Source organism: Dasypus novemcinctus, chromosome 26, assembly GCF_030445035.2.
Source record: "Dasypus novemcinctus isolate mDasNov1 chromosome 26, mDasNov1.1.hap2, whole genome shotgun sequence".
Classification (NCBI taxonomy): Eukaryota; Metazoa; Chordata; class Mammalia; order Cingulata; family Dasypodidae; genus Dasypus; species Dasypus novemcinctus.
The window spans coordinates 25,661,137-25,685,471 of record NC_080698.1 but is presented as its reverse complement, the minus strand read 5'-3'; the positions used below and the strand labels follow the sequence as shown (position 1 = coordinate 25,685,471).

The following is a 24,335-nucleotide window of genomic DNA, read 5'->3' as shown; positions in this document are numbered from 1 at the left end:
TCCAACATTTAAGAGCAGTGAGTTTCCAGATTTGAGGCAATGTCTGGGGTCCCTTTCACTGAAAATTAGAAATAGCCGAGAGAGCCACTGGGCTGGGAATGCAGTCTCCTCCTCGGTGACCTCCCCACACTCACCACCGCCCCCCAAAGTGGCCCAAAGCTCTTACTTACGTGTTCTGTCTCCTCAGTGCTCTGTGTCCTGCGGTCAAGGCACACAGCAGAGGAATGTGGGCTGTCAGGTCGGAACACATAAAACAGCCCGAGCCACGGAGTGCAACCCGTACACCCGACCCGCGGCGGAGCGCGCCTGCCAAGCCCCGCCGTGTCCTCTCTACACGTGGAGCGCGGAGGAGTGGCAGGAAGTAAGTAGGGGCAGGAAAGGGGCACCTGCCGGGTACTTTGCTTTGGTGATAACCCCCTGGATATCACCACATTCCTCCTTCTCTGAAGCTGGTGAAGCCACCGAACAGGATGGCAGTGCTGGCTCTTTCCCAAAAAGTTTGCTGTCAGCGGAGGGTGGCGAGCCTTCACTCCGGCAAGGGTGGGAGAGCTCCACATTTTATCTGACTCCTAAGAGTGTGTTCTTGAATGTTCCAAGTGTGGCTGCCCCCAAGGAAACTTTACATAGGCCTTGGGCCAAATGCATACAGATAACTTTCACAGAAGGAGGGGGAAATGGAAGGGATATTTTAAATATGTGTATCCAGACTCGGTCATTCTATACTAGTTGAAATGGCCAGAAGGCAGACTTTAGGTAGCACCTACTCTGTTTTTCCTCCTTCTATGACTTTGGCTGTCAGGGAAAAGGCAGGCACTCAGGTGAAAACTTGGATTAACTATGGAAGAAAATAATGTAGTCTGGAAACTACTTAGTAGATGCAGAAATAGACCATACTTGGTTTGAGTTTGTTTGTGGGGTTTTTGGTGTTTTGTTTTTTTTTTTTGGCCACTCGACGTTAATGTTTGGTTAAAGAAAAGACTAAATGCCCTTGGGCGGAAAGTCTGACTAGAGGAGGTAAGATATTAGGAGGAGGTACCTTTTGTTTCCAGAACAGATGATTAGGTTGTGGGGGAGGGGGAATGGGGAGAGAATTAGAAGCAAAGCCATGTCTGCTGACCTCACAATGAAATAGAAAAGTATCCTGTTTACAGGCAAAGATGTGAATAATAAGACAGGAGACAGGCTCCTCCCCCCCTTCCCTCCCCACCCCCGGCCAAGGAATGGCTTTCAGAACAGGGGCTTTGGAAACAGTTATGCTGTACTTGCACTGTGCCACGTGCTTTATGCACGCCGCTTTCCTAAGCCTTATAACCACCAGGCAAGGTGTGTGTTTTTATCATCCCTATTTTGCAGGCAAGGAAACTGAGGTCCAGAGAGCCAGTGTCACCTGTTCAGGTGTTTCATACCTAGCAAGCCAAAGACCCAAGACTTGAGCATAACTTCCTTCTTGTAGGCTATTAGGAGACTGTTCTCTTTACCCCTGCGGGGCTTCAACAGTCAGCCCAGTCCGTTTTCATTGTTTGCAACCATTTCTTTCTTTGGGAATCTCGTGCACTCTAGCTGCTCAGTCCTTTTGCTTGCTCTCCTGGATTTCTTTCACTTCCACGGGATGGGGGTGGGGAGTAATGGCTAAAGCACTTAAATTTCAAATTAGTTGCACTCAAGCTACACCACTATGGGGAACCCTCAGAGGCTACAGAATTCCACAGACCTGGTTCATATCCCAGCTTTGTACTGATGAGCTGTTTCTTTAAACAAGGATTCTTGATTTCTCTGAGGCTTTGTGTTCCCTGTCTGTAGAATGGGGATAAAAATAACTATGCAGAGCTGTTCTGAAAATTATAGAAAATAGAGGAAAATGGTGCCCTCTATGTTTTCATTATGCTCCACAATTCTAGTAAGAAATTTAGTAGGGGAAGAGGTTAAAAGTACCACATGGGCAAAAAAATGCAGTTTGGAAATAATTGTGCGTTTCAGTCACGCATGCTGCCCATCCCCCTTGTGCGGGTGAAGGGGAGGGGACTGCCTTAGAAGGGCCGCAAAAGCTCTGCTCTTGTAGCTTCCCTCCGTCTCTCTCTCTTCTTACTCTCTCACTCGCTCACTCTGTGTGTGTGTCTCAGTGTCTCCGTTCTCTTTGAAGTTCTTGCTTCAGACTCCCCATGGCCTGCTTTCTCCCTCTCCCGCTCCTCTTCAGCTCACGCCAAGCTCAACCCTGTATTACTGCTCCAAGGAGCAGAAAGTAAGAGAGAGTTCAGAGCTGTAGCTAAGCTCACGCTTTAGCCAGCTTTTGGAAAATGCTAGAGCCAATCACAAACATGCAGGCTCCACCTACATCTAATTCCAAAGAATGGAAGAAGTTGCCACATATGCACTGAGGAAATTCCTCCTCTCTGATCATACAGAATATGCCTAGAAGTTTACATCTTCGCATGTGCTGGGCAGATGGAGCTTTCAAAATCCTTCCTCCAATATTTTTATCAAACTCAGTATAAAAACAGAAGAAAGGTGGCTGGTAGCGTGACCTATTCCTTTGTGTAAGAGGTTTACCAGCGGTTAACCATTCCCACTGAAAAAGACCATTTAAGCAACGGGAAAAGCGGGTTCTTACAGTCGCCCTCCTCTATATACTTTCTCATCTGCCTGAACACGAACTGAAACATTTGCAGAAGGCAGCTGTGGGAGTGGAGAGGGGGGGTCGAGCTCAGTGGGAGGCCCTCGCATGACACGGAATTGGCAGTGAGGCTCGGGGACGCTGGAGGAGGGAAAGCCCCATCAAAAGCTTTTATGTTCCCCATCTGCAGGGCGTGCTGGTGGCCCTCTCAGAATCTCCCACAGCAACGAGGCTTAGAATGATGCTGACAGCAGCCGGGCCAGCCTCTTAATAGACTGCGTCAGCGATAGGTTGGCCACGCGGCCTGTCTGCCTGGGGCGGCCCTGGTTTCAGCCTCTTGTCCTGGTATAAGTGCTCATTGCTCCCACTGTTATGCTCAGCAGTGTCCTCAGTCAGCAGTAAATTGTGTGGTCACTTGACAACACAGCAGCCTTCGGGCTCCCCGAAGTCACAGCCCGTACTTTCTCGCTCCCTCTCTATACCTTCTCTCTACTCCTCTTGCACCCACGTAGTTACCGTTTTACTCGATACCTATTTTGCACTGTGTGTGCGTCTTGACTTTCCTCCCCACGTCTAGCGACAGCCTGACCTGATGTCACAGACAGCATGCCACGGCCAGGTCTTGGAGCCCACGGAACTGATGCCCTGGAGCCCAGCCACTGCAGGACATTTCCTTCTTTCTCACAGTACCTAGCAACCATTTGGAGCTCTTGTTTGCTTTTCTAGTGCATTTTTCCCTTTAGCTTCCCATTTGTGGACTATTAAAATACACCTGCTCGTCAGTTTGATGGATTTCATGCTAGGCCCACAGCATATGGCACCCATTTTTTTTTTCTCATTTTAAAATTTTTTCTTTAATTACCTCTCATATTGTTCATTCATTGTTTTCCCGATGTCCTTTAGTTCTTTCTCTGTATTTCCCTTCATCTCCTCAAGCACTTTTAAGATTTTGTTGATACTGTTTTTGAGAATTGATCTAGGCATTTACCTTAAGAAGCACAGGTTCCCATCTCAACCACCATAACACGATCATTAGGGACATTTTGTACAGCTACACAGGTTGTACACTGCACAATTCGAGGGGGTGCCATTTTCAAAGGCTACAATATGAGCGGCAGCCCCTAGAGTTACATAGTGAAGCGGCCCTAAGATGGATGATAATGAAAATAATAGAGTTTATTGCTTGTGAAGCTGTGCTACCAGGTACTATGTTAGATATTTTTTTTTTAATTTTTTTATTTTTTATTGACTTTGTAATAATATTACATTAAAAATATATATGTGAGGTCCCATTCAACCCCACCCCCCCACCCCCCCTCTCCCCCCCCCCCCCCCCCAACAACACTCGTTCCCATCATCATGACACATCCATTGGATTTGGTAAGTACATCTTTGGGCACCTCTGCACCTCATATACATTGGTTCACATCATGGCCCATACTCTCCTCTATTCCATCAAAAATATGGAACGCTTCACGAATTTGCGTGTCATCCTTGCGCAGGGGCCATGCTAATCTTCTCTGTATCGTTCCAATTTTAGTATATGTGCTGCCGAAGCGAGCACTATGTTAGATATTTTTACATGGAATACCATAACTCTCTGGTGAAGAAATTGTATGTTTATCTCTACATAGAAATGAAGAAACCAAGATAGGTAATTCATCCAAGGTTTGCATTTAGGAAGTAATAAAGCTGAGAACTGAAGTCCAGCAGCCCAGCCCTCTGGAAGCCGCGCTCTGAGCCTTTATATTCCACTGCTGCCCGTGTTGACACACACCTACAGTGCATTGATTTCTTTCCCTCTGGATGGCTTGTTAGGCCTCTCTCTGCAGAGTTGGGGTCAAAGCAGTAGTCCCTTTCCTGGGTGACCACCCAGCTCTTTGGAGCGTTGTGGCTGGCTTCGTGGTAATGGGGGGACCTCAGTGGCCCGACCCTGTTCGTTGTGAGGCCTGTTAGCCATGCAGGGGAAAGGGAAATCCGTGTATCTTCAGGATACCATGAGAGCCAAGCCAGGACTTGCAGATGTAGGGCAAAATAATTGGGGAAGACAGAAAAGCACCATCCAGGCGTTCATATCTCATTTTGTGTATGCCCTTGAAGCAATTTATTATCATCAAAAGAGCAGTTGATGTCAGACAGAGTTGCCTGTGTGGCTCCAGGGAATTGACTTCAAATCTCTGGGCTCCAGATATGTCATCTGCAGAAACGGGAATTATGTGGTGGACTTTGCTGCAGGATCGCAGCAAGGATTCAGTGAGATTAAGTGAGACCAGCACAGTGCCCAGCATGCTTTAGGCCTTCCACCAATGCTACTTCTCTCTCACTCTTTTTTTTAAAGATTTATTTTATTTATTCCCCACCTCCTCCCATTGTTTGTACTCACTGTCTGCTCTCTGTATCCATTTGCTGTGTGCTCTCTCTTTCTGCTCGTCTCTGCTTTAGGAGGTACCGGGAACCAAACCTGGGACCTCCCCTGTGGGAGAGAGGCACTCAATTGCTTGAGCCACCTCAGCTCCATCCTTTGCTGTATGTCTCATTGCCTTTTCTCTTTGTGTTTTCTTCTTGTGTCATCTTGTTGCATCAGCTAGCTGCGCCCGCGCGCTCTACCAGCTCGCTGTCTTGCTCATCTTCCCCGGGAGGCATCAGGAACCGAACCCAGGACTTCCCGTGTTGTAGGCAGGAGCTCAATTGTTTGAGCCACATCTGCTTCCCTGCTACTTCTCTTTGGTGCAGTGGCCTCCTGATGGGAAGAGTTCAGGAGCCTCCCAGCAATTCAGCTTAGCCTGTACATCACAACATTGAGCTTTTAATATCACCCACCAACTTTGTGCAAGTTATTTGGCCTCTCATTGCTCAGTTTCACCCATTTTAGAATTAAAATGCTCATGAGGCTGTTTGAGAGTAAATGAAAAAGACCTTTTAATTTTTTTTAATTACTTCCATGAAGGATTTTTGTTAAGTTTTAATAATAGTATAATCCTATATTAAAATGCACTGATATCTGTACATGTTCTTTTGATCAGATCACTTCAGATAGTATATACTTCATAGATATCTTAGCAGAAAGGAATGTATTTTCCAGGTCTTGCAACTGTTCTGCTTTTTTCTCTCTTCCCTCCTCAGTACCTCTGCATCACAATGAGGCCACCCAGCAACTTCCCTCACCTCATTCTCCCTGGCTCATCCTTTAGGCCTCAGCTGAGATGTCACTCCTTCCCATAGGCCTTTGCTGATCATACCTCTCACTACTGAATCAGATGCCCCTCCTCTCAGCTCTCATGGTGCTCTGAAATTACTGTGCTAGCAATTAGCACCCTCAACTCTTGTTGCTTCTTTTCCTCATCTATGTTACCAGCTATTTGAGGTCAGGGAGATTTTTCACCTGAGTTTTTCCCCAGCATTTAGCATAGTATCTAGAAAAATTTAAGACACCTCTTGAAAGAATGGATCTATGACTGCATGGAGGGGCAGAAGGATACATGGATGGATGGATGGATGGATAAAAGGATGAAAATATGAAGGATGGGGGGGTGAAGGGAGGAAGGAAAGAGAAATGGGAGGAAGGCAAGGAGGAAAAACATAGTAGAGCAATGCCTACTAATTGATGGCCTTTATTCTTTAGCTTTTTAGAATAGACACTAAAATATCTTTTAGAGCATTCAAGCAAACTCTGTTTTTCCTGTTAGAGCAGCTGTCTTGTTTTCCTGTCACAATGCCATGGACAAACTGTGCTCAGATACATCTAGCCTTTGCAGACCTGCCCACCCCATTTCTGTTTGGCCCAGTACAGGGACTTGGGCCACTCTAATACATACTTGGGATCTAAGGACTTCTGTTAAGACCAACTGCAGAAGGATTCCCAAGTTCATTTCCATAGCACAGGAAAGACAGACATGTGCACGTCCTCGGTCAGTTGTTTACAAAGAAGTTCAAGAAGTTCCCAATAGAGATCATCAGGATTTGATGTACGTACAAGGGCTAAATATTAACCATTTATTACTCATTCCCTCATTAATTTATCCAACAAATATTTATCAAACCCCTGGTAAATGCCAGGACCAGGCACAGAGGATGAGTCATGAAATGACTATTATGGGATTTGTAGTCCCGTGGGGGAGACAGACACAAAACAAACCAACAAACCTCTTAAACGTATATGAAATTGCCAATTGTGAAAAATGCTGTATCGGAAAGAAAAACAAGGTGCTGAGATAGAGACAGGAGCAGAAGATGATTCCAAGTGGAAAGGGTAGCTTTGCCTCGGTCTCGAGGGAGGGCAGCGCCTGACTGGAGGAAAGCTCAGCATGGAGGGGCAGAGCGGGCAGGGGGTGAGCAGGGTAAACGAGGCTGGGGGGTGCGGAGACAGCCCTGTGGCCTATGGCAAGGGATTGCATTTTCTCCTAAGCAGTGTGAGGGGTTTACAAGCCCCTTCATGTCCAGGCCTCTGCCCACCTTCTCTCCCACACATCCCTGACTCAAATCATATGCTCAAAAACCCCCACATGACTATGGTTCTTTCCCTCCCCACACCCCTGCAGACCTTCCCTACCTGCCCACCGTATCCTCTCTCACCTGTTGCCTCCATGCATGCTGAGGGCCTCCCCGAGCCTGCGTCCTTCTCCCCTTGCCTAGTTAACTCATTCCCTCCTTCCTTTCTCCTCCATTACTGCCTGTGAACCCCTTTCACCTGCTTCACGTCTGGGGGGATTCCTGCCCTTTCTCCTGCCCCCTCTTTTCCTGTGGCCACTGCAGAAGGCCATGATGTCTTCGTACTCATTTACCCTCTCTGTTATAAAACCCAGGTCTGCTCATGTAAACCATGCATAGCAACCCTGGATATTAAACCCCAGTGGTCACCAGGTAGCCAGCTGACCTGACACCTGGGACCCCAAGCTGGCAGTAAGTGCCACCCAGGTGTCAGAGAGAGGAAGTAAGAAGACAGCAGGGCTGTGTCCCAGAGCCCTGTGCAGAACTTGGCTCTTTGTGCATATTTGTTGAATGAATGAATGACTTTAAAGTTAAGAAGTGTTTCCATAGGATTATTTCTGCTTCCTTTTTCCCTTGCAAATGTATTACTTTGGAGCAAAAATGTCCAAACTCTAAATACCCAACTTTAAAATGAGCTATGGGACTAGAACCCATAGGTAATCTGACAACTATTTTAATGTTGTTGTTTAACTTAAAGAAACGTTAGACGAACTAATTTGCAATTGTTGTTCCTTATCCCATAAAAACCCAACATAGCACATGAAGAATACAAATAACCACTTGGTTTTGTGACTTTTTCCATCCACACACTATTCAACAATGGCAGTCTGGCACTAGAACTGACAGATGCCTTCATCAATAGAGAAAATCAACAACCTGAAAAGGTAGAGCATGTGAATGTCAAGTGATTTTCTTTCTTTCAGGTTGGAATCTCACCAAGGATGTATTTGAAAGTTTTAAGCAATTTGATTGCAATCTTTAAGGAAAGCCTTTTTAGATCAGTGCCCCCTACCTGGCTACATAGAGTGGGACCTTAAAAGTTCAGGTTAATGTCTTCATCACCCTCAAATTTGGAAAGTTATTTTCCCCGTTAATTTCACATTTAGAAGCACAGGTAGGCAGCAGGACAGTGGGCCCAGCACTGCAAAGTACTGTCTTTTTTAGTTAGTGTTTGCTGAAATTCAAGGAGGCTGGTGGCAAGAGTTATGTACTTAGGAGAGCTTTTTCTAAAAGCCATAATGAAAGTTGAGAAAACTTTTGGAAATGAAAATGAGGCTAGGTGAGCTTTCTGCCCCTTTATCAGGGCATTTTAGATCATATTCCAGGACAGGGGAAAGAGTCATAAATCCTAAGGGGCTGAGGAAAGTAATAGTACCAAAACTGATAAGCCTATTGCATGGTTTGGATTTGTTTTCTGATTACACAGCCCCCACCACCCCCACCCCCAAGTACATATACACATACCCCATAGGTTTTAGAATTCTGTGGGAAAGCCATTGTCACGTGATGTTCAAAGCTGCTCCTGACTTATTCCAAAGTACTGGGCAAGTCACTTATTTACTAAAAGTTATACTCAAGGTAAGGGTTCTCAACTCCCTTTTACACCATTGGAAAAATATTTTTAAGATAGTTAACCATTCTTTTGGACTGAGGGAGAAACACTTTTAACAAGCAAAGTATTTAGGAATCATTGTTCTTCTGCTCTAAACTGTTAATCATTGACACGGATTAAAGCCACGTGGGTTAGTGAAAATGAGGGAGGACACTAAAAGTTTTAGTCCAGGCTTGGCCACTCCATAATCACGATCTTCTCTGAGTTACCCAATTCATGGTTTTCTAATGAATTTCTGTTCTATGGGGAGTTAAATATTTCTTCGGCATATATCCATCTGTCAGATTAACTGCGTTGTTTTATTTTAACATTCAGTAGCTCTCTAGCTTAACTGACTTTTTTAAAATGAAGAAACAAAGGTATTATCCCTCCACAGTAATTTCCAGCATACTGCAGGGAAATTGAAAACCCCAGAGCCACACTGAACTAGGGAACTGTGCTCAGCCAGCCTCCTGCACAAGTCTGAAGTGGTTTGCTCCTCCATACTCAGTTCACAGTGCTTGCAATTCATACTTTTGCCCCCTTACCCACCCCCTGAATTAAAAATGACTCCATTTTGTAGATATTGAGGTTTACATCCAAGAAGAAGAAACCCTGAGTTAAGTTTGTAAGTGAAAAGGGGTACAGCAGCATATCCCTTCTGCTTCCTGCAAGAACAAAATGGCACACAAAATACACTCGTGTGACCCAGCAATTCTGCTTCCAGGCATAGACCCAAAAACATTGAAATCAGGTGTTCAAACAAAAACTTGGATACCGATATTCTTACCAGTTCTGTTCACAGTAGCCAAAAGATGGAAACAACCCAAATGCCCTTCAGATAATGCATAGATCAGCAAAATGTGGAACATCCATATGGTGGAATATTATTTAGCCGTAAAAAGAAATAAAGTACTGATACATGCTAACACATAGATGAACCTTGAAAATTTTTGCTAGGTGAGAGAAGCCAGACACAGGAGACCACATATTGTATGGCTCCATTTATCTGAAATGTCCAGATAAGCAAATCTATAGAGATAAGATATAGGTTAGTGGTTGCCAGGAGCTGGGGTGGGATATGGAGAGTGACTGCTAATGGGCACAGAATTACCTTTAGGGGTGGTAAAAATGTTCTGAAAGTAGATAGTGGTGATGGTTTCATAGCATTATCACTATACCAAATGCCACTTGATTATATATTTTAGTAGGGTTAGAATGGTGAGATTTATGTTACATGTAGTATTCCATCAAAAGTTTAAAAAAACACAAGGTATATCAAGGAAGCCATTTCTGAGTAAGGGATCTCGGACTCAAATGCCTTTGGGACAAAGCAGGTAATGAAAGGGAAGAAGAACTATGTGGCCGAAAAGGAGATGGGATCTGTGGCCCTCCCTAAAGGTGCTAAAATAAAAAAATTTATAAAACCTTGTGCTAACAACAAAACATAGTAGTTATATAAAGCCTAAGGACAACAGAGTTTGCAATCCTTGGTATAAAGGAATTATTCATAGAAGCAACCTTTGGCACAGATTTTTCTTAACTCACTGTGGCTTTCCAATGTCATCTAGACTCTTGAAATGTTGCATGGCTCAGATGCATTAGAAAAAAGAGGCTTTGGGTGACCTTTAGCAATGTAGGTAACTAAGGAAAAACTCCTGAAACTGGGTTTGCTGTTGATTACAGCAAAAAGTTGGTGAGTTTGTGGGCAGCATCGAGATCATCATCTCTGAATAAAATATACCACTTGCTCCATTTTCCTCACTTGGCTTATAGGAATAAAAATATCTGTCCCATTGACCTAACAAAGAGATGGATGACCTGAGGCAAGTTTCTCAGAGTCTCTAAGGCTCAGTTTCTTCATCTGAAAAATAGTCATTGTTAAGTGTAGCTACTTAGCGTTGACTTCTTTACTGCCTTTCTTTGCTACTAAAATAAAAGCTCCTTTCTGAAGACAGGAACTATGTTGTTCTCTTCCACTCTCACTCACCCTGTACCCATCGCAGGGGCTGGCACTTAATAAGAACTTGGGAAATAGTTGTGGAAAGACAAGGAATACCAGCAGTTTACCCTGGAATTAAAAAAGGTTCTAGAAGGCCACACTTTCTAGAAGGAAAGCTATCTTCACATACCTGAAGGGGTATTATTTGTGAGAGATAAAACCTTGTTTTTTGGTGGTTTTATCTAGAAGAGATAACTAGAAGAGAAAACTAGGACAAGAGGCTGGAATCTGCAAAGAGATATGTGCGGTTCGATTTCATGTAAGTTTTGTATGAAATGGGCTGACCAGACAAATAATGAGCTTCCTGACATTGGAGGTGTTTAGATAACAGTTTGATAACCATTTGGCCTCAAGCTTTAGAGATTCAGTATTGGAGTGTGTGTTTGAAGTCAATGGGCTTTCAGGCCCTTCCAAACTTGAAATTCATCCATTCACTCATCAGTTCTTTCATTCAGACAGCAACTTATTGAATGCCCCTCCTATGCCAGGAACAGTGTTGTTAAATAAGTGAGATAAGAAACGAGTTCTCTGATAACCCCCACCCTCTGGGACCTCGCAGTCTTAAAGGTTACATAGGCAAGCACATAATGACAGTGCTACGATGTCATCAGTCACCTCTTCCTTCCATATCAAAGCCCTGTTGCTTGTCTTCGGCAGTGCACCAAGACCTGTGGCGAAGGCTCCAGGTACCGCAAGGTGGTGTGCGTGGATGGGGACAAGGGCGAGGTCCACGGCGGGCACTGCGACGGGAGCAAGCGGCCTGCGCACCACCAGAGCTGTAGCCTGCAGCCCTGCGAGTATGTCTGGATCACAGGAGAGTGGTCGGAGGTACTGTCCTGGGGCATTGGTAGCCCGTCAAACAGCGTGGCCCGAGAGCAGCAGGGTGACGAGGGCGGGAACGGGGAGACTCAGGACCATCTGCCACTGCTGCCACTGAGCTTCTGTGTCATCTCAGACGAGTCCCTCAGGCCTACTGGGCCAGAGTTCCCACTCTGCAGATTGAGGGAGAGGTATAAGATGGTCTCTAAGCTGCCTTCAACTCTTATATTCTGTGATTCACCTTGAAGTCCTGTTGGTATGCTAAGGAAGGAATTGTTACAGGGCCGCAAATTCACAGGATGCCTGTGGGTGCCTGAAAAATGTTAAGTAATATCAAATGTCTTATTGTCAGGGAGTAATAGGGAGAGGTGGGGACTGTGACAAACTAGCACCTGCTGTGTAGAGGGAGCAGACTCTATTCCACTCCAGCTGCCGCCACACAGAAATGAGGGCCCACTCTTAACGTATCTGATTTTTCAAGAGAAGCCACAAATCTGGACTTTAATGTGAGATCTGATTTTAAAATGTGGCCCTGATTTTTTAATTTAATACATTATGCAAGGCAAACCAGATACTTCTGTGAGCCAGATATGAGCTGCCTATTTACAACCTCTAATACAGGGGAACAAAATGATTTTCCATAATATCCAAGGGATCTCAAGTGTCTTTTTTTTCTTTCTTATCTACTTCTACATACAATGCCTATTTAGACTCTTTTTATTAGTAGGAAACTGATAGTAGTAATGTCATGATTATATTATTTTCAAACCTTATAATATTTTCAAATACCGAAAGACCTAGAATGTCAAAACAAGTTGTCATTTGCCCAAAAGAATTTAGAGATGTGAAAGCAAAGCATCTGGGCTTATAGCAAAGGTGCTGAAGATTTTGAGGTGGCATACTCATCGTTGGGGTCCTTTTGGAGTTTGGCAGGCAGCAATTTCACATTCTGACTGGATGAAGATATGCATTAGGCGATGGACGTGGTGGCATTGAGCTGGTTCTGCACTCCTGTTGATCCTAAAGTCTTTCCTAACTATGTCCCCCATCCTTCACTCAACCCTGGTAATTTTGTCCCCAGTGAGATTTTGCAATGTTTGGAAGCAGTTTTGGTTGTCACAGCTGGCAAGGGGTAGGGAGATGTGCTACTAGCATCTGGTGGGTGGAGGCCAGGGAATAGCTAAACATATCACAATGCACAGGACACTCCGCACAACAAAAAATTATCTTGCCTAAATGTCATAAGTGTCGAGGTTGAGAAACTCTGCTCTACCCCAGCCCTCTATGTTCCTGGGATGTCCTGAACAAGACATCAGAAGACATTAAAGGGAAGCAGACTTGGCCCAGTGATTAGGGAGCCTGCCTACCACATGGGAGGTCCGCGGTTCAAACCCCGGGCCTCCTTGACCCATGTGGAGCTGGCCCATGAGTAGTGCTGATGTGTGCAAGGAAACCATGCCACGCAGGGGTGCACCCCGTAAGTAGAGCCGCCCAGCACGAAAGAAAGTGCAGCCTGCCCAAGAATGGCACCGCACACATGGAGAGGTGACACAACAAGATGACGCAACAAAAAGAGACAAAGATTCCCAGTGCCACTGATAAGGATAGAAGTGGTCACAGAAGAATACACAGTGAATGGACACAGAGAGCAGATTAAGGGGGGGGGCGGGGGGAGATGGGAGAGAAATAAATAAAAGACAAATCTTAAAAAAAAAAAAAAAAAGACATTAAAGAACAGAGAGGGGATGCAACCGAGGGCATTAGGAAATAGGTGTACTATTGGCCAGCCAGGAACACGTGGCATCCAGGTGAGTGTCCAGATAGCCCTGTGCTTCCAGTTTGGGTCACAGGTTCCAACCCATTCGATCCTAAGGTAGGGGTGTTTGGGTATGGTTTCTCTCTCTTCTGAATTCCCCCTCTTGGCTCCTCCCCACACATGAGACCTGACCCCTGGTTCTCAGGGCTGCTTTTCAAGGCCCCTCCTTGCATCTCAGTAGGGAGAGAGCCTTCCTTTCTACCCTCTCCTTTCCCTCCTCAGGCCTCTGTCCCTTTGGCCATTCATGTCTCTGCTCTAGGGACCTCCTCTTCTTGACTTCTGCTTGATGCTTGGTTCTTCATCTTGCTGGAATTTCTTCCTCACCTTTCACACTGTCAAAATTGACAGCCCTGCCCTAGCCCATCTCCTCTGTTCTAAGACTATGCTAAAGGCATTTTGGTCTCTTTCTAAGACTACTCCATTAACCTTAATATAACCTTAATCTTACCCCCCAGAAGGGAAGATGGGGATATGTTCAAAAGTTTCCCACCCTTCCATAAGTTCTCAGGTATATTATAGATAGAAATTATGCAAATTTATGGGCAAAGATTAGAGGGTTGGAGAGAGGACTATAGCTCAAATATAAGGCCACAGGGAAGGGGACCTATAGGGGCACCAGGGGAGCTGGTGATGACAAAGGGACTGATACCAGAATTCCCTCTGGAAGAGCATCTACTAAGATGGTAGAGCCCCACAGCAAGACACACCTTCTCTCCAAGACCTCTATTATCTGGAGAGTTCCTTCTGTTCTCTGAGATCCACCCCACCTGAATGTAAGCATCGACAAAGAAGAGCCTTGTCATCCCTAATCGATGCACGGGTCTCCCTAGTTGGGCCCAATGTGTACATGCCATAAATCCATGTTCTTTTTTTTTTTAAGATTTTATTTATTTCTCTCCCCTTCTCCACGCCCCCCCCCAAGTTGTCTGCTTTCTGTGTCCATTTGCTGTGTGTGCTTCTGTGTCCGTGTGTATTCTTTTCAGTGGCACCCGTAATCTGTGTCTCATTTTGTTGCATCATCTTGCTGTATCAGCTCTCCATGTGTGCGGTGCCACTCCTGGGCAGGCTGCACTTTCTTTCGCGATGGGCAGCTCTTCATACAGGGCTCACTCCTTGTGTGTGGGGCTCCCCTATGTGGGGGGCACCCCTGCGTGGCACGGCGCTCCTTGCATGCATCAGCACTGCACGTGGGCCAGCTCCACACAGGTCAAGGAGATCCGGGATTTGAACCGCGGACCTCCCATGTAGTAGGCGGATGCCCTATCCATTGGGCCAAATCCACTTCCCAGCCCATGTTCTTATTGTTTTATTTTGCTTTACTGTTATTTTTCAATTCATCAAGTAAAACAAGCGCACTATGAAACCAGTAGGTAATACTGAAGCATGTAAAGTCAACAGTAAGAGCTTCTCCCCCCTCCCTTCCCTCTCCTCTCCCCAGAGGTGAGAGCCTCTTACACTTCAAAACCCTGGTGTCAGTGGTGTGGGAAGCCAGAGGCGGTGGCGTTTCCTCAGTGCAGTCACTGGCCACTGAGAGTCTGTGTCTACCAGCTTCTTGTCAGATAAGCCTCTGAAATAAAGCCTGGCCATATTTGGGCCTTCGAATCACCAGCAAATGCTTCTCTCCCACTGTGTCCCCCACACAAACGCTCACCGGCTGCTGTTGCTCCTGATTTCTAGGGGTAAAGTTCTCTCAAACCTACAGCCTCATTTGTTCAGTGAGTACAGCCCGAGATCAATGCAAGAACCCTGGGTAGGTGCCCCACGGGTACCTGCAGCTCGGCCGGACAGAGCTTCTGTCAGCCGTCTGCCCACACAGGCAGTGCCTCGGGCTAGCCTTGCCCTGCCCTGCCTGGCATCAGCTGGGTCTTTGAACAGCGGCAGCCAAAGAAGGAAGACATTTATGCGGACTTTCCAGATCTCACGCCAGCTGGAAGGGGGGGCTCAGGGTCACCGTGGGTGCCTCTGGCTGGGCCTCTTCTCCTGCCGCCAGGATCACTTCAAGGGACAACTTCTTCCTGAAAAAGTTACTGGAGAGGGAAACCATGTGACTTAAAGCAACAGCCCAGGAGGAATTAGGGAAGAGCAGACGCGGCGGTTCTTACCAGTTGATGAAAGCTATGGTTCCTTGCCCCCATGAAAGCGTGAGCGCACCCCTTGCTGCAGACTGTTTCAGGTTGTTTATCTGACACTCCACGCTAATTTTAAGGAGTGCTTTTGCAGGGGATAAATATTTATTTGATGATGTGGCCTAAAAAAAATCAAAACAAAATTAATTATAACTCAGCTTAATTTTTTTAAACAAACGTATTATATGTAAAGTACTTAGCGAGGGAGGTTGAACATATTATGAAATCTTGTAACCGTGAGATGTGCCGTCACAGAAGGCTATTGGGACACTAGTAAGATATGTGTTGCTTCACCCTTTCCATATTGTATATTTTTTAAATACCATATAACTGTTAAAAAGAGATAAATGCCTACATGATTTAGATAGAAACATAGTAAAGCAGAAAGGCACCATTTCCATGAAGATACATAGCCAGGGAGAGAAAAAATAAGAGGCAATTCAGTGGAGAACAGATGGCAGTGCAAAAAGCCTCAAACAGGGGAGGAAGACTGTCCCAGAGTCCCCTCTTGGCTACGTGCTTGAATGTCACACTCAAAACACGGACGCCCGGGTTGGTTTCTGACTTCTCTTCCCCTCTTCGTTTGGTTACCTTTCCCATATGGTTCTTGTAGGTTTGGAGAAGCATGATTTGCAAGCCAGGGAGGTTGGGCTGTAGGTGCCAAGTGAACAATGACAGCCGGGTGTCCCCCACCCTTGAAATCCAATACCCGCCCAGAGGGGGCACAGACGATGTAGGGGGGCGCCCGGCCGGGAAAGGCATCGGGCGAGGTTGCACGTCCCCTGTGTGCTCAGAGCCCAGCGTTAGAAATGAATAAATAAGCTAATCAAGAGGCACTTTGGGCAGCACTGTCACAGGGTCAGCCCTCGGCGGGGAGGTCAGGGGTCCGTGGTGGGCTGCCCCGGGGAACTGATTGAAGCTCTCCTCTCCACCCCTCTTTTCTCAGTGCTCAGTGACCTGTGGAAAGGGCTACAAACAAAGGCTGGTCTCGTGTAGCGAGATTTACACGGGGAAGGAAAACTACGAGTACAGCTACCAAACCACCGTCAACTGCCCAGGCACGCAGCCCCCCAGCGTCCTGCCCTGTTACCTGAGAGAGTGCCCCGTGTCCGCCACCTGGAGAGTGGGCAACTGGGGCAGCGTAAGTACTGAGTGATGAACTCGGAAGGCTCGGGCCTCAGACCAGACGCGTGCTGCCTGACCCGCCTTGCTCTGTAACTCGACTTCCAGAAGAGAACCTGGTGAGAACCAGGAGCTCGCAATTGGATACGGGCCATCAAATTTTGGCAGTCAGGCTGGGTGCTTTGAGCACAGACTCTGAAACCAGACAGCCTGGGTCTGAGTCCCGGTTCTGCCACTTGCCAGAGGAGTGACCTTGGACAAGTTGCATGACTCTTGTGTCTCGGTAACCCCATCTGCAAAATGGGTGGTCATGAAGGTGAAATACATAGAAAGCACCCAGAATGCCAGCTGCGCATAGCAAGAGTTCTGAAGTATCAGTTTTGTGGCTGCTGCCATGGTTAAGAAGTCTGTACATTCTAGTCCTTCTGTACCAGGAATGCTTCAGGGCTTAGGGGTACAACAAGGGAGAATATTTTTAATCAGGACCATCTTGGGACAGTGACACAATCCTGGCTGTGGACTAAAGGAGGTTCTCAGTCTTGAAAAAGTGATCAGGCAAAAGCATATGCGCAGTTGTGAGTGGGTTTGAATCTTGGCACCATCATGACCTTGAACAAATTACTTAGCATGTGTACCCCCAGCTTTTCACCTGTAAAAAGAGGAGAATGGTAGTACTCTCTCATATGTATATGTGTATATACATGAATAAATAGGTGCATATAAAGCTTAGCACACTGACTGTACATGGTAAATGTTTAGTACATGTCAGCTATTTGGTTTGAGCAACAGAGCATTCAAGAGTAAGCCCTCGGGAAACGGACTTTGGCCCAGTGGTTAGGGCGTCCGTCTACCATATGGGAGGTCCGAGGTTCAAACCCCGGGCCTCCTCGACCCGTGTGGAGCTGGCCATGCGCAGTGCTGATGCGCGCAAGGAGTGCAGTGCCACGCAAGGGTGTCCCCCGCGTGAGAGCCCCACGCGCAAGGAGTGCGCCCGTGAGGAAAGCCGCCCAGCGTGAAAAGAAAGTGCAGCCTGCCCAGGAATGGCGCCGCCCACACTTCCTGTGCCGCTGACGACAACAGAAGCGGACAAAGAAACAAGACGCAGCAAATAGACACCAAGAACAGACAACCAGGGGAGGGGGGGGAAATTAAATAAATAAATAAATCTTTAAAAAAAAAAAAAAAAAAGAGTAAGCCCTCTGTGAAATCAGGGCTCTGGGCTCCACACCGCTAGCGCCCCTGCTCCCAGGGCCGCACTGACTGGCTTGCCTTGCAGTGCTCAGTGTCCTGTGGCGTTGGAGTGATGCAGAGATCCGTGCAGTGTTTAACCAATGAGGACCAGCCCAGCCGCCTGTGCCCCATTGATCTGAAGCCAGAAGAAAGGAAAACCTGCCACGACATCTATAACTGTAAGTTGGCTAACCAGAGCCGTTTTTCTTTAGCATGAAGGTCAGGGCTTCTTTGTTTGCCTACCCTTTTTAGAAATAGATTTTTTTTCCTAAGTGCCCCTTTGCCAAAAAGTTGTAGTGTGACAGTGTAATTCATTCCGTAGGCAGGCATTCCACCACTTGGAGCTGTGACACCGTTTCTGTGGTTTGTGTTTTCTAGGTGAGCTTCCCCAGAACTGTAAGGAGGTTAAAAGACTCAAAGGCACCAGTGAAGACGGGGAATATTTCCTGATTATTAGAGGAAAGCTCCTAAAGGTGAATGTCGGATGTCAGTCCCTAGTTCTAGAGTGGCTTGCTAGCACATGGCTTTTACTCTCGTTGTCCTGTTTCTGAGCTGCCCTGCATGGTCTGCCTTTCAGATATTCTGCGCAGGGATGCAGTCTGACCGGCCCAGGGAGTACATCACACTGCTTCATGGTGACTCTGAGAATTTCTCCGAGGTGTACGGGCACAGGTAGGAGAGCCCAGAGTCAAAGAGCCCAGTTGCCCGGAGATCCCTGGGAATACCTTCCCATTCTTACCAGAACATTCTCTCTGCATTAGATTGCACAACCCAACAGAATGTCCCTATAACGGGAGCCGACGAGATGAGTGCCAATGTCGGAAGGATTACACAGCAGCTGGGTTTTCCACGTTCCAGAAAATCAGAATAGACCTGACCACCATGCATATAATAAGTGAGTTAAGTGGGGTTCATGGGGGAGCGTGTTCATTCCTCTCTCCATTCAACCAGACGCCTGCTTTGCACACCAGCTATGGGCATAAGTGCTGAGGGTGTGGGGATGAACAAGACGAGATGCTTTGAGCCTGGTGGTGACAGTCCTAGTCTGGTCTCCAAGAGGATTTCCATCCTTTTGCTCACTGCTATATCCCTAGTGCCTGCTGAGGGCCTAGCACAGGGGAGGGTCTCCCTCGATTTGTGGAAGAAGAGAGGGGATGCAAGCACATGGAAGGGCCACCGCTGCAGTCTGGGGAGTCAGGGCAGCAACCCAGAAAACCCGACACCTAAACTGAGACCTTACAGCCAAGTAGGACTTAGCCAGGCCCGGGTGTCAGTGTGGGAAAGCAGGGTGGTCTGGAAGTTTTTCCGGTAGAAGAAACTGCAGATGCAAGACCCCCAAAGCTCAGAGATTCATTTGGCAACATTCACCCCCACCCCGGCTCCTCCCAGCACAGGTGCACACATACTCAGGCATAAAAGTAATTTTCTCCAATTGTTGATTTACAGACGAAGGAGGGCGCACAGAATTACCTTCTCTAAGCTAGCCTGTGCACAGGCTGATTTCGTACTCTAGTCAACACTGCATTTTTGTTAGGAACATTAATCACAGGAGTGGTTCAAGGCAGCTGAAACATCTAAACACGTTCCCATGAAGAGAGAGGAAAAACAGAATAATGAATAATTAATTTTTCCTCATTAACGTAGCACCCGAAATATTGCAGCGCTTTCCCCTCAAAGTAGATTAAACTTGATTTGTACCAAGACAGTTGTACTTGCCTCCGGCTAGCCTGGTTAGGTCTGAAGGAGGAGGGTCTGCAGTGTCTCTGCCCTCAGGCTCACCCCCAGCCCTGACCCGGGGGCCGTGCCTGCTGCGGAGGGGGTGGGCAGGGGCCCTCTCCTGCAAATCGGGCAGCAGAGTTCCCTCCCACCGAGGCAGAGCCAGCTGCGGAAGGTGAAGGCCAGCTACTGCCACTCCTGAGAGACAAGGCGCAGAAGCAGAAGCCAGGCCCAAGGCCCCCGTCCTCCCAGCAGACAAGTTTTGCAGGATTCTCAGTTGACAGCTCCCGGTCCATCTGCAGAGCTGGTCTCAGGAGCTACAATAGGGTTAAAAGCGCAAGCTCAGGGCTGCCGTTTTTATTGGATTTTTTTTTTAATACAACAAGCCTGCCCCAAATTTGAGAAACTGCCATTAATAATTTCAAGATGCGAGTTCTAATTGCTCACATTCTGGCAATAGTAGTGCCTGGGCCACGGGAGGACAGACAAAACCCCAGGGAAGAGCTCTGCAGTAGCTGAAAATGCTTTTCTGCTTTCTTTACCCGTCCTCAAGCCTCTGGCGCAGGCTTAACGGGAGGTTCACCATCCCTTCAATTACACTGTGTTTAAGAGAGGCGAGTCACAGAGCTATTTACATAGGAACCCATTCCAGAGCCATTGTAAACCCGGTTTCTGGCTTCCACACTGTAAGGAGGCAGGCAGCGTCGATAAAATCTGGGGCACGAAACTCTTGGAACCACAAATCTAATGAGGGAAAGGCAAGTGCACATCTGGATCCATTTGTTACTAATCATACTTGGGATTGTTTCTCTCTCTTTCTCCCCTGTTATTTCTCTTCTTCTTCTCCGCCCTGTCTCCTTGTTAATATCCCTCTGCCTCTTCCCCACCTCTTTCTCCCACTCTCGCTTTCCCACTCGCTCTGCCCTTTCTCCACCCCATAGCCACTGACTTGCAGTTTGCGAGGACAAGTGAAGGGCACCCTGTGCCTTTTGCCACAGCCGGGGACTGCTACAGCGCCGCCAAGTGCCCACAGGTACGTGCTTGCCAGGTGCCCGCAGGTGTGTCCCAGAGCCATCCCCCTTTCCGAGCAGCCCCTACCCCCTCGCCCCGGACGGAGCAGCTGCTCCTGGTAGGGTGAAGAACAGAACAGCTGCTCTGGGGGGCAGTCTGGCCATGTGTAGTGAGACCCTTGCAAGTGTTCACAGCTCCTAATCCAGTAATTCCACCCCTAAGAGTGTTTCCTAAGGAAGGGCTTATAGCTACATGCAAAACATATGCATTCAGCAAAGTGCATCTACTATCGTAAAGGTGAAAATTCAGGAACAACTGAGATGTCTGATGACAAGGTCTCAGTTAAACCAGTTACGGTGGTTAATAAAATAACCAGCATCCTGTCAGTAGAGTGTGATAAATGTTTCATGACTGGCTCACAGAGACCAAAAACACCCTGTTTTGTACCATTTGCCTATTTCCATGGTGTAAATAATCTCCCTATGACTGCTTTCAAACCATCAACATGATGTTACTAAACAGAGGGTTGGAAAGAGATGCTCACAGTTGGCTCTCGAACGCCAGCACAAGCCAGCCGTAACTCACCATTGCCAGCCATTACAAACTCTTCTGAATATTGCCTGGTATAGAAAAATACTCATGGGATTAAGTAGAAAAAATAAGATGCAAAACAATACATGCAGCATGTTTCTATCCATTTTTCAAAATGTATAAGTAAAGAAAAAGTCTGAAAGGAAAAATACCAAAATATTAATGGGGTGATTAAAAAGTTTTATTTTTTATTTATTTATTGTTTTGAACTTTCTAAGGTTTTCTCAAGTTTTTCAAATAAACATGAAACAAAGGCTTTTATTTTTTCAGAAATTAACATCAGTCCTTGAGATCCCAAAATATGCAAAATTCCTTTATTGTAGCCAGAAATGCTTCCTAGAATAGTTTGAACAACAAATTAACTGACATTTCTTGAATGCTCACTTTGTGCCAGGCACCGTCCTCATTATGTCCATCCCTTGAGGAATTTACAGGCTACTGGGGAGACAGATAGATAAACAAATAACCATGATATAATATATTCTACAAGTCCTGCAAGACTGAGATGTATATAGACCCAGAAGCAGCTCAGGGCTCTGCGGATGTGATTGACTCCATCTATCACCCCTACTTGAGATCTATAACGTAATTGCACAGGGCTCAGATCAAGAAGTGCAGATTTATCATCTTCCGCTGGATGGCTCTTCATGGAAGAGGCCTAACGGCAACCTTTCTGCCCATTCCACAGTCGCACACTTTCTCGCCTCCTGGGAAGCGCGGCAGCTTTTGACTTGCTTTTAGAAATGTACTGCAATGGTCATCAGCCTGGGCTGATGTTGCAAAGCAGACATCGGTCTCTGCAAGAGGTTTCTGCAGTTAGAAGGCAGGAAAACATAATAAGTTAAGTGAATCTGGACGCAAGAATTTCCCTGCAGTTTTTCCTTGGGTTTGCCTGAGGTCTGCACAAGGCTGTGGTGAAACTCTGTTGATTACATTTCCTTCTTTGCCTGTGTATCTCCAGGGTCGTGGGGATCAGACTGGGTGATGCCTTCAGAATCCCAGGTACCGCCCCCTAGGACGGATTTGCTCCCGACCAGGGAAACCCGTCCAAAGACAAACACATCTGAATTTTCTTTTAACAAAGTGTTTTCTCAGTCCCAAGCTTTAGAAGGACATTGCTAAACATTTTAGAGAACTGAAAAGGAAGCTCTCAGGGGAGAAAGAAAATAAACAAAGGACATAATGGTTAAAGGGGCCTTTCCTCCATTACCCAGGAATTGAAAACTTTTGAAGTGCGGTTGCTTTAGAGCAGTTGCTGACTTCAAACACCCCATTGGTATCGGTTGCATTTTAATGGCTAATAGATTGGCCCTGTCCTGCTTTTTTCCAATGTCTCAGGATTTTCTTGTTTCTATATGTGCTTCCTCTGGGAAGCTTAAGTAAGTGAAAGGTAATTTGCATTCATTTATTTTAATAATTCGGAGACAAATGAATTGATTGATTTGCTAAATCCTGACACCAAAGCAACTGCTAAATGAGAGAACCCAAAACCAGAGAGAGGCTAATTTGTAGTTTTTCTCCAGTCCATTCTTCAAACTACATCGGGCCCTTTTAGATTGCAATTCCTTAGACATTTATTGAGCACAACTACACTGATGGAAGGCGTGAGTTTTTCAAGTCAGCTTTCCAAGAGAAGGTTTATAGAAAGCCCAGTTGGGAGACTGCTTTGGAGGGGCTGGCTCGCCTTTTGACCTAATGGATGTTCTATTTGAGGATCTCCTTCTTCTTCCTCATCTATTACTCTTGCCTGGGGATTTATTTATAAATAACTTAATAAAGATGGCTTCCCCAAGAGGCCTCACCTCCAGATGTAGCCGGAAGGTATTTTCTTTTATCCTCATCACGCAGGTGCCGTGTTACTCTTAGCTGTTATTAATGGCCTGTGTTAACTGAACACTGACTATGCCTTAGGCCCCGAGCTCAGCATTTCTAAGTCAGGATAGCATTCAGCTCCCATGGCTGTCTGGTGAGGGAGTGTGCCCCCTTCTTACAGATGAGGAAACTGAGGTCTAGAGACATTGGGTGCCTGGCCCAAACGCACACAGCTGGTGCTCAGCAGGGGATGGCATTGGTCCAAGTGTGTCTGAATGCAAACTGCTGATGGTAGAGGCGTCTGTCTGACCCTGCTAAGGCAAGAGTTTCAAGCATTTATGCTGTCCAAAGAGAGAACCAGACTGCCCTTTGATCTAAGGCATATCTTTTGCAAACCTTTGTGGAGCACCTGCTGTATGCATAACTCTTTATGACTCAATTCTGCTGTTTGGAATTAGCAGCAGGAGGTAGTAGTTACTTGTGAAAATAAAAGGCTGTGCCTTTTAGGCCCTGAAGATGGGGCCTTCATGGGCAAAGGTGTCCCAGACCAGAGCTAGAAAGGACAGAGTTGTTACAGCTCTGGTGGCACTCGGCGTTTAGATGCTAACCGCCAGCTGGGACGCTGCTGAAGGGGCACGCCCCTGAACGGGGACAGGCAGGACGAGGATGAGAAGGACCACCTCCTGCTCCGCCGCGGCTGGTGGCCCGTCGGTAAGACGGCAGCCCACCTAGGAGTGCGTTCTGAGCACACCTGGATGCAGCTGCAGGCCCTCTCGGGCTCAGAGTCCGCGCGGGGGCCTGGACCTTCTGTGACGCTAAAGCAGACCAAGTCCCTGTTCTCCTGGCAAAGAGGCGAGCAGGCAGCCCGAGTGGGAAGCAGGATGGTGAGGGAGAAAAGAGAGCTGCTGGCAGCAGGGACAGGAGGCGAGGGCGCCACGTAGGCGGTGGAACCACTCGCTGGTGTGGAAACCACAGTAAGATGATAAGACAGCCAGGGGGATCAGGCAGCACCCAGAATCCAACATCTGCAGGCCAGACGGGGGGTCTGTGAGCATCAGTGCATAGTCACAAACACCGGAGCAGCCACTAGCATCTGTGTAGTACTGTCATAAAAATGATTTCCAAAAATAAATAAATCCTGCTCTCTTCCAGGTAATGAGTGAGATGCATTATATCTTCTATCTAACTCCCTTCCGTGCACAGGCTAGGTGTCACTAACCCATTTCACAGATGGGCTCAGAAAGGCTAAGTCCCTTGCCCACAGTCACCCTGAAAGTAGGGGAGTCAGATTCCACAAGTCCGTCCTCTACACCGGGGTTTCTCAACCTTGGCACAACTGACCTTTCACAAAAATTATTTTTTTTTATTTTGCCAGGCTTGGGGTGGGGGTGACCTCTGGA

General features: G+C 46.8%; 1 protein-coding gene and 1 non-coding gene across 21 annotated transcripts in view; one reads left to right on the top strand and one right to left on the bottom strand.

Annotated features, from left to right (window-relative positions):
- ADAMTS9 (ADAM metallopeptidase with thrombospondin type 1 motif 9) overlaps positions 1-24,335 on the top strand; it is a 167,641-nt gene that overhangs the window by 127,499 nt on the left and 15,807 nt on the right. For 13 of the 20 annotated variants that reach the window (XM_071212139.1, XM_058288347.2, XM_058288341.2 and 10 more), the window contains 8 exons: positions 188-361; positions 11,350-11,520; positions 16,400-16,594; positions 17,852-17,984; positions 18,184-18,278; positions 18,383-18,477; positions 18,567-18,700; positions 20,463-20,554. In XM_071212139.1, the coding sequence (XP_071068240.1) occupies positions 188-361; positions 11,350-11,520; positions 16,400-16,594; positions 17,852-17,984; positions 18,184-18,278; positions 18,383-18,477; positions 18,567-18,700; positions 20,463-20,554 (1,089 nt within the window). The remainder of the gene's footprint in view (positions 1-187; positions 362-11,349; positions 11,521-16,399; positions 16,595-17,851; positions 17,985-18,183; positions 18,279-18,382; positions 18,478-18,566; positions 18,701-20,462; positions 20,555-24,335) is intronic. The other 7 variants (XM_058288353.2, XM_058288348.2, XM_058288351.2 and 4 more) reach the window with 1 other exon arrangement.
- LOC111761645 (U6 spliceosomal RNA) lies at positions 4,069-4,175 on the bottom strand. The gene has a single exon (XR_002794941.1). It is a non-coding gene; the product is annotated as a U6 spliceosomal RNA (small nuclear RNA).